At 34.9% G+C, this 15,192-nt stretch overlaps 1 protein-coding gene across 1 annotated transcript in view; it reads left to right on the top strand.

Annotated features, from left to right (window-relative positions):
• The window catches only part of LOC104409467 (voltage-dependent calcium channel subunit alpha-2/delta-1-like), a gene marked incomplete at its 3' end in the record, with an annotated part of 96,085 nt that overhangs the window by 16,027 nt on the left and 64,866 nt on the right, over window positions 1–15,192 (top strand). Inside the window, exon 2 of the mRNA XM_010019341.1 lies at window positions 7,526–7,570. Within this exon, the coding sequence (XP_010017643.1) occupies window positions 7,526–7,570 (45 nt within the window). The remainder of the gene's footprint in view (window positions 1–7,525; window positions 7,571–15,192) is intronic.

Below are 15,192 nucleotides of genomic sequence, written 5' to 3'. Positions count from 1 at the left end.
TAGGGAAAGGAACATGAGAAAATGTGCTGCTGTGAAGGTCATGTCATTAAGTGAACCAAGTGTGGATGGGCTGTGGCAGTGCAATCTTTGCACATACACTCCCTATGCACAGTTAGCTGAGACCTGCCCTGGTCATGGTGCTGATGAATTGGCAAAGCTCAGCCTGGGGTATGTGAGACGTTTCCTCTGGCCAGACTCCTGGGCAGTGGCTTGGCACCGATTTGGGCTGGTTCCACACTGATGCTTGTTTATTTCTGGCATGTCAAATATCTGCATGGCAACATTTTCCTACAGTCTCTGTTACAGGCGGGGTTATAGACAGGTGTCACTGGATGCCAGTCAAATCAGCCCAGGATATTATCATGTTTTTCCAGCATCTCAGATGTTCTTCTGTCATTCCCTGGTGCACAGCCCGTACTAAGGCTTATCACGCTCACTCCTTGTTTGCATGGCCATGTGTGCCATAGCTCGCCACACTCAAGCCTTGTGCCCTTAGCCGTGGCTTGTTGTACTTGGCTTTTGATCAAGGCAAGGTCATGATGCTCCCATGAGCTGTAAGTATTCCAAAGCTGTAATAGCATAATATATGACCCTCTATTTGTAACACGTACTTACTCTTACAGTTATTTTCGTATTAAGCCTGCCTTAAGCTATCAAAAATACCATGATTTGGTAAAATAACTTACTTCTCAACTGGAGTCTGTATAGGATAAGATTTACATAGGTTTTGCATTTTTAAAATACATGCTATCTTAATGAATTTCTTCACAAAAATTTCAGGTTTGATTTTTTTTTTTTCCTCAGCTTTTTTTTCACTGTGTAAGTTTCTGAGTTTTAGCTGGACCATTCACATTAAATGTGTTTCACAAAATACGTCATCAGTCAAAGTGAGGAAGCAAATGGAGGTTTTGCTCTATGGTATGTTCTAATGCAGAATTTAGAGTTCAGAATAATGTTCATAATTTCTCTGAATAGGACAGCCCTGTAACAAAACTATTCACATGGTCAGGAGAAAGAAAGAGAGGGGAAGAGGAAGTGAGAGCAGAGCAAGTGTCCACTCCGTTTACTAATTGCGAATTTAACTGATCTAATATATTTGGCTGTCACTTATTACTATGTATTGAAAAGAATGAGGTATTCAGTCATAGGAAGTACCTCAAGTTACAGGGGAAGAGGCTTCAGTTTATGGGTTCCTGACTGTGAAGGTGCAAAATAGGGTCCAAACTTCTCAGAGATGTGGAGCCTGAAGTTCTTCAAAGGTCCTTATAGGAATACAATAGTAAAGTACTCAGAGAATATTAATGCTGGAAATCCAAGTACTTCCAGAGTTTTAGATTCTTTCAAGTTTAGACTTCAATGAACTTTTTCATTATCTCAGTTTTTGACTCAGATGCCTAAATTCTGTCCTTCATCAGCACTGCAAACTTTGAATCTAGGCTTAGATCAAAATCCCTCAAAATTGATGTCAATGGCTTGAAAGTGCATTTTTCATATAATATATTTTCTTCTGGAATCTGTATCTGTACATTACTCTCACCTGATAAATGATGTTTATATGAGGGTTGTATGTTTTAGTCCTCGTGTCTAGCATGCAGATGATTAAATGGATTATTCATTTTATTTGTCACTCTGATGCATCTGTGAATGGACAAGAGACCATCTAATGAAAACTCTATATAAATTTGAAGGTTTCCAGACTATTTCAGTGAAGGAATAACCTGTAAATGAATGCTGAATAAGTTGATCTTCCTCATCTTTTAGAAGAAAGGGTATTCTATTGCAAAAAGTATGCAGCACCTTTAATCCTCCTTTATGTTACTTCCTATAATCTTCACCTTCATCTTTTCATTCCAATTCATAGTCTCAGTAGAATCTTGAGAAAAGGCCTTTACACAAATCTGATGAAAAAGGCTTATCATAAATTATAACACAGATCTGGAAGGTTTTAATTAGTGTATGCAATTTAATATAAGAAAGCAGTTCTTCAACAAATTATGTTTGGGGAAAAAAATACCTAACCCAAGTGGCTCATTTGTCCATGTTGTGAGTAATACGAGAAATATTTGTAGACTGGGATGTTATCAAACTGCCTGGTATTTGTAATTTTTTTGTTAAAAATATTTGATTTTTTAAAAGATCTTGTTTGTAAGGACTGTTTCAAGATCCCATTTTAAATGTACTTTCTAACCCTTTCTTACAGCCCATGTTCAGACATAGTAATTACAACTAATTTACTATATTGCCTGATCATATTTGTTCACTTTTAAGGCAGGAGGTTAATCCGTATTTCTACTCATAGACACTGAAGGGAACAAAAAAAGTTATTAGCTGGTAATTGCCTTATTTTACCTGTGCCATTTCACTTATGTAAAATATCAAAGCTGGTTGCAGTAGCTGGCATTCCTTCTTTTCCCTATTCACCGTCTTTTATTCCCTAGTTATTATCTTAGAAATAGATGTCATTTTTCATTTGTGGTAGGCCATATTTAGCTTTCATTTTGGAAGAGTCTAATTGTGCTTCTAACTACATGTCAGACTATATAAGGGATTAAACCAGATCTACCTGGATTTTTTGTCATAGGATTTATTAGGTTGGGTTTAAATCTTAATTACCCTAAAGGTATTAGCGTGAATGCTTTTTAATGCACAACTTTATCCAAGAGGATATAAGAAAATGTTTCTAAAATTGAAGCAGGTGGATTTCATCAACACTTAATGAAATATTTTTTTAACATTTATAGACATTTACACTATTTTTATCCAGTATGTCTATGAAAGATGAAATAAATCAGTATTATAAATATTTCTATTGCTGCATGCTGAGCAACAGTACTCCTAGTTCTTTTGCTAGTGTTCTGTGTCTTTTAAAAGATTGTGGGATTAATGAGATTTTAAAATGTTGTCCAAATTTGTATCTGTAGTTTTTAAGAACTTAGTTTTAAACTAAACAGTCAAAATCACACATATATTTGTGGTCTGGTTTGTTTCTTCTTGGTTGTTTTTTATTTATTACGCTATCTCAATACCTGCAGAATAAAAGAATCCTCATAGGTATCACTACTTCAAGGTTAACTGCAATGTAAAGGAACTTCTGTACATTGCCTCCTTTTGGTTCATTTAGCATATGTTGAATAAAATACTTAGAAGTCATGGGAAGTATACTGGTTTGAAACAAAATTCAAATAATCATATTTGGGTTTAATTTCAGATTTTAAAACCTGCACTACTAAATATATAGTAATATGTATTTGCAATATAATCTACTACACTGATTTTATTTTTGCCTCCAGTAGTTCATTGAAGAAAATGAAGTATGGAGACCTTTAACAAAAACTCTTCTGTTTTCTGTTCTGAGGGAAATTCATTATCTTCTAGCATCTCTGTAGCAAATAAAGTCATGGAAGAGTGTTAATTTTTCGCTTTCACATTTTATCTACAATCATTTTGCAACTGCTGCTTTTAGGCAAAAAGGGTAATTGTGATGTCTGCCTAAACTAACAGATTCTATCGATTTCTTATGAAAAGCTGCCATAAACTGGTCTCTTCCCCTATTTCTTAAATATAACTTATTTATTTTCAGATAGTTCATTATAATGTCTCACAAAGTTCTAGAATTCAGTTCAGGCCTTTAGTCTTCCCTGCATGCCTAACACCATGTTGGGCTGCATCACAGGATGCAGCCAATGTTACCTAGAGACCTCACATGCAGACCTGAGGGCATAAGTAATATTAATCACAGCTTCAGTGAAAGCAACACTTCTGAATAGGTAGCATTGGATGTTCGTTGAAAATCTTAGTAGTTCCAGTATTTATCTTTTATGCTTTCCTGAATGAAATGTAAACATCTCTTGTGGAAAAGAAGGTACTTCAAAAATCACACAGCCGGTATTTCCACTGAAAGAGACGTTTGACCAGTTGATGGGGTCCATAGTTCGTGGACAATTCTTGGAATTGTAGCATAGGATTCACAGAGGAGGTTTTTCTACAGAATCCATTTTGTGGCATTGATGACAAGGAGTTTTCATCTTTGGCACTTGGTAAAAGGAGGATGTATGGCTTTTACCAAAAAAAATGATGTAGATATATACTTGTGATTTACTATTCAGGATTATCTGTAGAGTCAGATATGGCTTGTTGCAATGTAACCCCTTTGTGCTGTTCTTGAAAGAATTTGATTGGAAAAGATTATTATTTCCTGAGACAGCAAGCCAATTTCAGCTCCATTCACATAATCCTGAGTTGAGATTAAGTATTTAACTAGTCAAAACAATATACTGTTGTGTCTGTAAACTTGTTCCATAGAGAATCAAAATGCTAGTGTTAGTGTTGGAGTGAATCCAAATTTCATCTGCAAATGTTCTGAAAGCTTTTATTTTCCCATGCTTTTCTTCTGTTTGATGAATCTCCCTGTTTCTTCAAATCCCTAGACACAGAGCTCATAGAGACCAAAAACTTTGGATTCTGTCTGGTGAAATTTAGGAATTCATTCATACTGCCCAATATATAGTGCTTCCCATTGGAATTGTTTTATATCCAAAGCTGGGAAACAAAGTACTATTGAAATGAAAAGTAACATAAAGACAATGGAACAATCTAACCAGCATAAAATAATATAAAAGTGTGGAAGAAAAAAGATTATTAGGATAGAATAGAAAGAAAGGTAAGAGTCACAAATAAAACATTTATGACCTAGTCCTGGTTTCCTAAAGTCACTCTTCCATAAATTCAGCTTTGGGACTGTCTTACTAAATCTCTTCATTCATGAACAGCAAGAACAGTAAGTATACACCTCTCTCTCTCATAGAATTAGTGGATAAAGAATAAAAGTAAACATCTAGCATGTTTACTTTGCATCTTGGGCTTGCTGAATAAGTGTACGGTATTACCTGGTAGCAGAAGCATACAAGGGTGGTAAGATTGAAATTCTTTTTGTCAAGAAGTTAATAAGTAACTAAACCACTCACTTGGGAACCAGCAGCAAACCAATTTGTTCTTGTCAGCTAGAAGTGGTTAAATTATGAAAAATTGTCCTTTAAACATCTAACTGATCCATGAATCTAATTTGTGAACTGTATAGCATTCAGTGTGTTGTAGCACTGTGTATCTCATATTTTCCATATTAAAAGTAGTGAGATATGACCGATGTCAGTGTTAGTTTATGCATTATATAGGTAATATCTCCAGGGAGAATAATGAGCTATAAGATAGGAATAGCCTAACAAAATACCTAATTCCTTTTGGGGGGTGGTGATGGTTATTTTAATTAACTTGTAAATTTATCGTGCTTCTGAAACATAGTTCTTTAATAGGTGATTTAAAAGATCCCGCTTAGTCCAGTAGAAATATAATTGTGACAATAAAGAATCATTTTGCTTAAGTAGATAAACAGAATTGTGCGCATAGACAACAGTGTCAAAAATCGTATGCATTAAATGATTTGATGACAAGGTATACTGTGAGGGTGAACTTGACTAGTGGGAAGGGGCTGAAGAAATGAACTGATACCTAGATGAGAGTCAGTACAGGAGAAGGCCTACTAGAATTGTGTCTTATGAAAATGTTCCTTTTTAAAATGAAGCCACTAGCCAAAAAGCATATATATGTAATGTCCAGATAAGTAGGTCTACATTGCTTTTCCTGGTCTCATTTTTCCCAAACAAAAGCTTCCAGGGAAGAGATTGCAGGTGAGCTGCTGTTACATAGAGTAACATAACACACATAACGTAAAACATAACATAAACCACAACACAAACACAACACAGTGTGGTCAGAGAAATACTATTTTTTTTCCCTCTCTTCTAAATGAAACTTTTTTTGTAATTACACATATCATCTTGTGATGAAAACACTGTGCTAACATTTCCAGCTAGTACCACTCAGAGCTGTGTCATTTGCAGTTTTGAATGTTGCCTAAAGAATCACACGCCTTTTTTGAACAGATCAGTTTATTTACGGAACAGTTATTTTGTACACAAACATGTACAAAGTGAAGAGGTTCCAAAGAAAATTGCATCTTTTGCCTCTTCCAACTTGAAAGCTTCCACAAGCATTACATGGTATTTTCTTTACAACAATCTAGTGAACAAGGAATTAGCTTTGGTCTTTAATGATGAAAGGGATTTCCACCTGTGTCTGTAACATACTGAGGTCTGCCTTTGTTACCCAGATACTATGATACCAAACCAACTGGCCTGCAGGTAGAACGGTGTCTTGATGGAAAAGTGCATTTTGAGGAAAAAAGAAAGAGGAGAAGTTCGTGTTAATAGTATTTACCTCAAGATGGTATTTAGCTCATCCATAATATATTTCATGGTTGAATCTCAAAAAGGTCACAAAGGAGAATGAATGATGTCATTATTTATGAAGTGAGGAAAACGATGGTTTACAGAGATGAACTGCGTTATCTTGTAGCACATGCTGTGATACTTTATTAGTGCAAGTAATAATTGTTGGTTTGCCCACTTGAAAAATGATTACTGAGATTTTATTTCCTGTTGGCCTTTATAAAAAAAACACCCAAAAATTTTTAGTGGTCAACTTTTTACGTAGATACATAAATCCAAAAGTATTACCATAAACAGAACTGAAAATATAAGTTAAGGCTTGTGTTAACAGGAATTGCCTATTTGAAACAAGCTACTGGACATGAAGACATGTAACTTCTTTATTCAAAATCTATAATGAGACTTAAAAAAATGCTATGTACATATATGTATCTATTTCATGTAAAAATGCACATGATAGTTCCTTACTTTCATTCAAATAGGTATAGGGCACATTACAGCCATTTAATTTAGTGGAAAGCTACTACAGTGAATGTAAATCTTCAAGGATTTTAAATGGTTCAGAAGTGAAATCTTCAAGAGAAAACAAAACCGTATTCCACAGGAAATACCCCAATATTCAAACTGCTGTAGACATTACATGGAATGATGCTTCTGGCCGATTATGTAATGGAAACTAGTAATCTTCTCCTTCATTGCTTTGCTTGAATTACATGGTATAGTGTTTCCACAGAGCTGCCCACATCCACTCTATGTTACCACAGCCAGACTCTCCTGTGATGTATCTTCCCAGATTTTATTGTCGCCATGGGAGGTGAATAAAACAATAAATGTGTGTGCAGGAAACACTTTACCCACTTAGCAATACCCATGTGTCGTCGTATCTCTTGCTTGCTAGATGTCATGGTGCCTAAATCACCTAACTGCACAGGGAAGGAGTCATATGCCTGTAACAGAAATTCTTTTATGGGCTCTGGATTTTGTCTAACTTTGTACTTTTCTAACTGGCTTTTTGAGTAACTTACGCAGTTTATGAGTTAAAAAGCATTAAATGAATGAAGTTAAACATGAGCATGGGGAAATATTACATGCAACAGGGCAAGCAAAGGTCTGATTTTGCCGTATTTGAAAGAATACATAATGAAATGTGGACTTCTTTTAAAATGCATTTTAGTACAAATTATTGCTGGTAAACTTTATTTTTATTTTCAAACTAACAATTACTTTTCTTTCTCTTGCAGAATAATGATATAATCTATTACAACGCAAAAGACGATCAGAATGATGTGAGTAATATGTTTCTTTTTGTTTCATTGGCTGTAATCTCAGAAAATTAAGGGATTGAAATAATTAATGAAATGTGAAAACCATCATTAAAATATTTTACAGAAGCAAGAAACCAAGAAACTTAGAAATGTCTTCAAAAGTTTCCTCAAGAACCAGATAATACTTTATGTTCTAATTCTCAAAGTCTGTCTTCTCTCATACAATATGAGTTACTGACCAGGCAGGGAATGTGCTGGGAGAAAAAAGATCCTGACAGGAGTACCATTAACTTTTAGAAATTTAATAAAATCATAATTATAGGACTGGAAAATCCAAATTATAAATGTAAATAATTTTCTTTACTCTGAAGGAAGCTTTTTCAGGCCCTGTTTTCCAAGTTCATGTTATCTTTTCCTGTATTCTTTATAAGAAATTTTTTACATGAGGGAAAGCAAATGTAAACTATTACTGAAAAAACTATTTTCACGCACTTTGTTACTTATATGACTGCAATAAGCTTTGGGGAAATTGAAAATCCAGTCCCAAGATTTAGACAAAATGTATGATATTTCAATTCCAGATTCTACTAAAACTCTTACTTCAAGTGGTTTGAAGTTTCCAATTTGGTTTTAACTATTAAAAAATCTTAATGTCTTCTGGGGAGAGGCCAAGTTACACTCACCTTTGCTTGAGGTAATACAACTGCTTGTCTTCATTATAGGTTTAATTTAGAAAACCATAGAAAAATTGTGTTAAATGTTTTAATCAGAATTGCCAGCATGCTTCAGTTGCACTTTTTAATCAAGTATTCTTTAGAGATTGATAGCATCACTATTGTAATTGATGCTTCTGCTGTAAGGCAATTAAAGAAGGTACATAGATCATGTCAAAAAGAATATTTGATGTGCTAATATAAAGTCACAAGTACTGGAATTCAGATGCAACAAAGACTACTGTCTTGAGTTTTAAAGTTTGCATTTAAGTAAAAGGCATTAAAAGTAACCTAAATTTGAAAGATACTGTTCTCTTCTCATCAAATTCACTTGATTTGAGATTTCAGGTGGTAATAATTTCTGGAAACAGAATTACAGAGCTTAAATACTGGAATTTGATTTTAAATGTACCATACGGTGATGGTAGATTGTAGTGTGAAGTAAAAGACCCTGCTGTATCTGTTATGATGAAACAGTATTGGGAAGGTTCTTGAGGTGACTGCTTCTACAACCTAAATCCAAATTTGTTAGGCAAGGTAGGGAACAAAGTATGGTTCCAGAGTTACTCTCATTTTCTTTGACTTTCTTTGGGTATTCCCCACTTCCACACCCCCAGAAAAGCCCAAAACACCACCAAAAGCCCCACTAAAACAAACAATCAAAGAAACAAACCATCTTACTCCACCAGCTGTCCTGTTTGAATTTCTGTTTCAGTTTTATTTCTTTTTATGTCTTTTTGAGCTCTTGGAATGAAGTTTATAATAATGGTGGACATGGCAGTGCTGGATTAGCTGTTGGAATCAATGATCTTAAAGGTCTTTTGTAACCTATATGATTCTTGCTATTTAAAAAAGATGACTATTTCATAATGATGCTAAATGTTATGGTCCTTCAGCTGCAATATCAGTGTTAATTCTTCATAAACAAAATCTTATGTTATAGAAAAAGAACTGTTATTTTACAGATGTAATTTATACATGCAGATTTAGGTCCCTTTAAAAGGCCCAGTATTTCAGGAACCATTAATATGTACCTCCTAAAAGAGTCTCCTCTGTGTGTCTTGAGCTTTCCACTTTTAAAACTTCTATGGAATTTTTTCTTTAAAAAATTAAAATTTAGGATTTTTTTCCTTCATCAGTAAAGTTGAGGCTGATTAGATAAATGCAGATTAGAAATCCCAGAAAAGTTTGTATTCTAATTGTAGCACTTTGTTGGGAATAGAAAGTTGTGGCTATGATTTGCATCTCATTAAGGTGGTAAGAATCAGTTAAGTACGTGAGTGTGAATGCAGCAGTATTTGTGCCTGTGCTGTGACCAGTAATCTAACTTGAAAGAAGAAGCCATAAGGATAGGATGGTCAATTATTTGATACTGATTTTTTTGGGGAAAGCCTGCATCCAGGTTTTCAGCTATGTATGCAAACACAACAGACTCTTCTCCCTTGTTCCTGCCTGAAAAATGCTTGAGAGGACATAGGTGACATCTTTTTTCTTAATAAAGAAAGACTTCAATAGAATCATCTCTGAAACACTGGCTAGTAAAACTGCTTTTGCCACCCATTCTCTGCTGTCTCTTACAAGTTCATATTTTTCTCTCCTCTTCTGTGCTGTGAGCCTTCATTTAATCAAAGGACATGATATTTTAATGCTCTTTCAGTATAAAAAGGAATAATTAGCCACAGAAATTATTTATGAAAATTAGTTATCTGAGGTAGTCACTGCGGATACCTCTAGAGAGCTGTTGAGTTCATCCTGAGGTAGGTGCCTACGGTCAGCTGAATCACTTTTAGATATGCATTTCTCTCTATTGACCAGGTTCCTATGACAGATCCTTTTAGATCTTAAATTGTAGATATTCAAGAATTAGAAGAAATTAATCTCACAGGTCCTGCCTTCCAGCTTTTGTCTTCACTCACCCTTTTAAAATTATAGCTTTATGAGAAGAGCAATCCTCTAACTTAAATTCTGTGTAATTTTTTTGTGTATGTTCATATGCTGCAGTAGAGTTTGTTTTCCTCCTCCCTGTTTATATACTGCATTCAGGAGATCCTTCTTCCTCATTTTTCATCTGCTGTCTCAATGGGCCTTTTCAAATCTAATGACTGTGTTTGCATGGACTGAGGAAAAAAAAGGGAACATGAAGACCAATCATTCTTTGGTCTTTGGATTTCTCAGTCTCTCAGATAAAACAATCAATTTGTAAGCCGTTAGTCCATCTATCAGTAATATACCTTTTGTACTCTTTATCCTACAACAGCAATTAGATTCTGCTTGCTTATTTCCCCACAGTGCTGCATGTAATATGTGAGCACTTCATGGTAATTAATGAGTTTTATCCTCACAACAAGGTAGGAGGCATTATATTCCCATTTTTCATATCTCACAGGAAGATAATGGTCAAACTGGTAATTTAATACAGGTCTTCTAGGTTTTCATTCACTGTCCTTTTCCCCAGAACCCTTTCACTTTGATATATTGCAGCCTGGGTTGTGCACTTTAATTTGCAGGTGTCAACTGCTTGTGCCGTATTTGGACAAATGCTGCAGTGCTTTTATTGGACAACTGAGTGGCACCACATTAAAATGCCCTTTCCTATTAGTTTTAATATTGCTTTGCCTGTTGTCTCTTCTTGCCCTTTGTACCCCACTCTGTTTATGATCATTTTTACTTCGCTATTCAGTTCTTTCCTCTTTTTTGTACTGGCCTCCATTTTATTTCTAGTGATTCCACATCTGTATATCTAATTTTTCTTTTTCTGTGTGTTCAGGTAGTCCACCTCTCCACTATGCACTGAATTGCTCAGTTGCTTAATTTTCATTCTTCCTTGGTTCCTTCCTTAATGTTTCTCTCATCTCCTCTTTGCATCTTTCTCCTTTTCTACCTTTTTTTAGGGTAGTTTCTTGTCATGGTTTTATAATCTCCTTCCTGCACAAGTTACTACAACCTAATGAAAAGAAGATTGAAATTCTTCAGTGATTTTAACTGCAAGGACTAAGGATTACAAATGAAGAAGCAAATGTTTCTTTAACATGAAACCAGCCACACCTCACTGGAAGTTTGCAGGCTTTAATTGGAAGCAACCAGTTGCATCTCCTGGCATGAGCTGTGCCCCTAGTTAGCACAAGTGATTTATTGGAGAATGCCTTCACGCAGCCCCATGTTGGATTGCAGTCATGACTAACAAAGCAGTATGTCTTGTGCAGTTGTTGATTGGGTATTAAGTGATAGCAGCACTTTTTAATTTTATGTTACTGAGGGAGGCTGTAGAATTATGGATCCCTTTGGGAGTTGGTACCTGCACTAAATGTAAATTCATTCTCTGATGAGAGTCAGTGTGTGGGTTCCACTAGTGGGAAGCAATCTGGAGCATGCCTATGGCTGTTTTAAATATGAAAACCATTTTTTTTTATTACTTTATAAAACTTGTAGGGTGAAATCTTTTATAACTGATAAGCTGTCTCTGCCACATGGATTCAATAATATTCTTAATTCAGTATGCCTCATTATTTGGGATTAACATTAGCTCCCTGAGTTTAGAACTGCAGCATAAATGCAGACATTAAGGTTTTTGTTTATTTGTTGTTGTTGTTTTGTTTCCCCAAATAACAATGATAAAAAGATCTATCTGCATCAAGTTGAAATCTGTTGTAAAACTAAGAAAGGTTCATTCATTAGGTGTGAATGTAAACATCATTTAAAAAAAATCCTTGTGGGTTTTAACATACCACAATTCTGGGCATATAAGGTGGAATTTCTCACTGTGATGGGCATTAGGTATACAGACACATGAAAAAGTCTAGCTTTTTTTTTTTGTATAGACAAGGGAGACATTTTCCCAAGGTAGTTCCCTCTATAAGAGGGAAAGAACATTTGTGCTAGTATAAATTATATGTACCATTATGAAAGACTGTCAGAATAGGACTGTCGATACACCCATATAGGGAACATTTTTGAAACCTTAAAGAAGTTTTATTAGAACATGAATTACTAATCTGCAATAAATGTCATATTTTTCAAATATATTTTATTTTTTTAAATATATATTGAATATTAACCTATATAATTTCCTACTGGCATTAGTATTTGGAATTAATAAGCAGGTCTATAATACAGTTAACATTTTATTAAATTAAGAAGGAAAAAATTGAGAAGTTCCCATAGATGTCCCAACATACTTACATTTTTCAAAAAACACCTCCTGGTTGTTGCACTTTTTGATTCCTGAGAGTATTCCAAGCCTCTGTATTGTGCTTCTCAAATACACAACATATTCAGAGATGTTACCCTTTTAAGTTTTTATATTCTAGATATCATAGAACATACTTACTACGCTATAATTCATTTTAATGAATATGTTTGAAAATAAACTGGTCTGAAAAGATAGATCCATATTTTATCTTTTTTTATGTAACAATTACACTTCAGGGAGTTCTATCTCTTGCACTTTAGAGTATAACAAAAATAATGTTTGTGGTTAAAATGTACACTTCTTGCTGTAGTGGAGATGTAGAAAAATCCTGTTATAAGATAGCACAAAGTGTCTTGTCTTTAGTGTATGAGGAGAAGGAGTAAGTAGGAAAACCATATTTTTATGTTCTTAGGTCTGACATCTGTTGTTCATCTGTTTTAGAAAAAGGATTTATTGTTTTTATTTCTAGTAATTTCATGGTATCTTGACTTCCAGGTCTTTTAGGAAAATGCATACTCCGGAGTTTTTGCTGAGCACTTTCCTCTGTTAAGTGCTTGAGTCCAACCCATAGGGAGAAAAGACATTCCTTTGAGCTTCCTTATTGAAATTATGATGATCTATTGCCACAGGGAGCAGGGGTTCTTGATTGTTTTTTTTTTTAATTATTTTTTTTTAGTGTTCTGATTTAAAAACCGAGTGTCAGGTTTATATCTCTTTGTTCAAATTTGTGCAAGTCTTCTCTCCTCCCAAATGAGTATGCATTCACGCCTGCAATGAAAAATACATGATAATGAAATATATGACTGCCCCAAAGCTATCTCCTACCTGTGAATCAGAGTTATGAAATAATAATGGCAAGAGTGATAACTGTAGTTGTCAGTGTCCTAAAAAGGATGAGGATGTTCTTAATGCAGAGAATCCTACCTTGAAGGCAAATTTGCACAAAAGAGCAGTGCTTGAAGTCTCTCCATGGAGGCTAAGTTTATGCCACATCAAAGATCCAAATTCAGCCCTAAAGGTAGTGATTCATCAGTTTAATGGAAAAATTCTTCCTTCAAGGTATTTCCTACTAATATTAAATGCATGACTGATAATAATTGCAGTGAATGCAGTGTAATTATTTATTGGTAAATAAAAGCAACTCCAAAAGCTGAACCTGTTATAGAAAGTTTATAGCATTTGAAGTAGTGATTTTTAGTCTTTGTTGCCTAATTTCAGATAGCAATGTTGTATCAGTGTTTTGACATGTCACTTGGAAATGTGTGGGTCACATGGAGATTTTTAAATGGTACAAACCAAAATGAATGACAGAATCTGATGTTTTCATGTGATTGATTGAAGGTGGAAGTAGGCTTTGAGAATTACAAGTCACATCAAGATTGCTGGAATGGAACACTTAAAATATTCTAATAAGATTTAACATGTAGACTCAAAATAGCTAAATTAGCAAAATCTTTGAGTCATGTTTTCAAGTTTAAGAAGTTAAAAAAGAGACAAAATGCTGATAGGTGTATCTTCTGAGGTTCTGCTGATGTACTGCTTATTCATACGTCAGATGAAATAAATGATCAAATGAACCCTTCATTATAAATATGGGTGAGATAAGAGGTAGTAATTATAATTACATAATTGCCTTTAATATTCAGATTGTATATGGGGCAAAGGAGATGCTCTAGAATCTCCATTCTGGGAAGTCTATACAATTACTGTTAATTGACTGGGAAACTAATGTAGTTTTGCATTCCTCAGACAACATGAAATGCTGCTTTACTCAGAGGCATAATACCATATTGGCTTTCTTGAAGATGCTTTCAAAGTGGTTTATGATTCCAAATGTATCTCTAAACAATGAATAATCTATTCATTGTGCTGTTTGAGGATTTTCAGGAAGTTCCCTGTAGCTCAAGTAATCTGAAATGTAGTTACTTGCCTGTTCTTGCCCCTGACTCTGCAAATTGAGAGCATTTCTGAACTGGCCAGTTCAATCTGCAAAAGGCCAGGTCATTTTTCCTGGCCTTTTCCACATGCTCATTGTCAACACGCTCTACCCCTGTTGGTTTTTTGGAAAGTAGGTGAAAAAAAAATAGGGTGAAGACAACAACCATATCCAATGTAAAGCATTTTGTTTGTAGGTGTTTGTAAGTAGATGATCAGGCTATTCTGTGAAATATAAAGCTTTCGTACTGTATCCAGTGTTATCTTTTCCTGCAGTTTTCTTCAATAACATCTCTAGTTTCCACCACGTGGCATAAATGTGGCAAAGCAAAGAGCTTAAGAGTTGAAGCCTCTTATTTTATGCAGGGTCATTCACTCTGTAATTCTGCACCTGAGTCATTTCTTGAGTAGGGCTGAGGAGGAAGCAATCTGGGGTTTAGCTTCAGGAACATTGCATGCCCACATGGCTGTTGAAAGGCTTTCTGTGCTTATGTTTTTGTCTTGTGATTAAAAGTTTTTCAGAAGTTTTAGTGTTGGTATGTGAAAAGGTGGATTAGAGCTGCTCTTGCAGTTCTCTTTATGCTGTGTGTTGCAAATAACTTTTAATCCAGCAGGGAATCACATCAAATAACTTCTAATCCAGCAGGGAATCACATTGTCCAGACCCTAAAAACTTTTGAACTTGGCTTCAGTTTGACCTTTTTCTTCATTCTTTTTTTCTTTTTCCTTCTGATGTGCTTCTTGGGCAGATTATCCTTCTAAAATTTCACCAGTCTCTGTGAATGCCATTCTTCTAATTTACTGCA

Source organism: Nestor notabilis, unplaced genomic scaffold (genome assembly GCF_000696875.1).
Source record: "Nestor notabilis isolate BGI_N333 unplaced genomic scaffold, ASM69687v1 scaffold2158, whole genome shotgun sequence".
NCBI lineage: Eukaryota > Metazoa > Chordata > Aves > Psittaciformes > Psittacidae > Nestor > Nestor notabilis.
The sequence above is the reverse complement of the archived record's forward strand: the minus strand, read 5'-3'. Positions and strand labels throughout refer to the sequence as shown.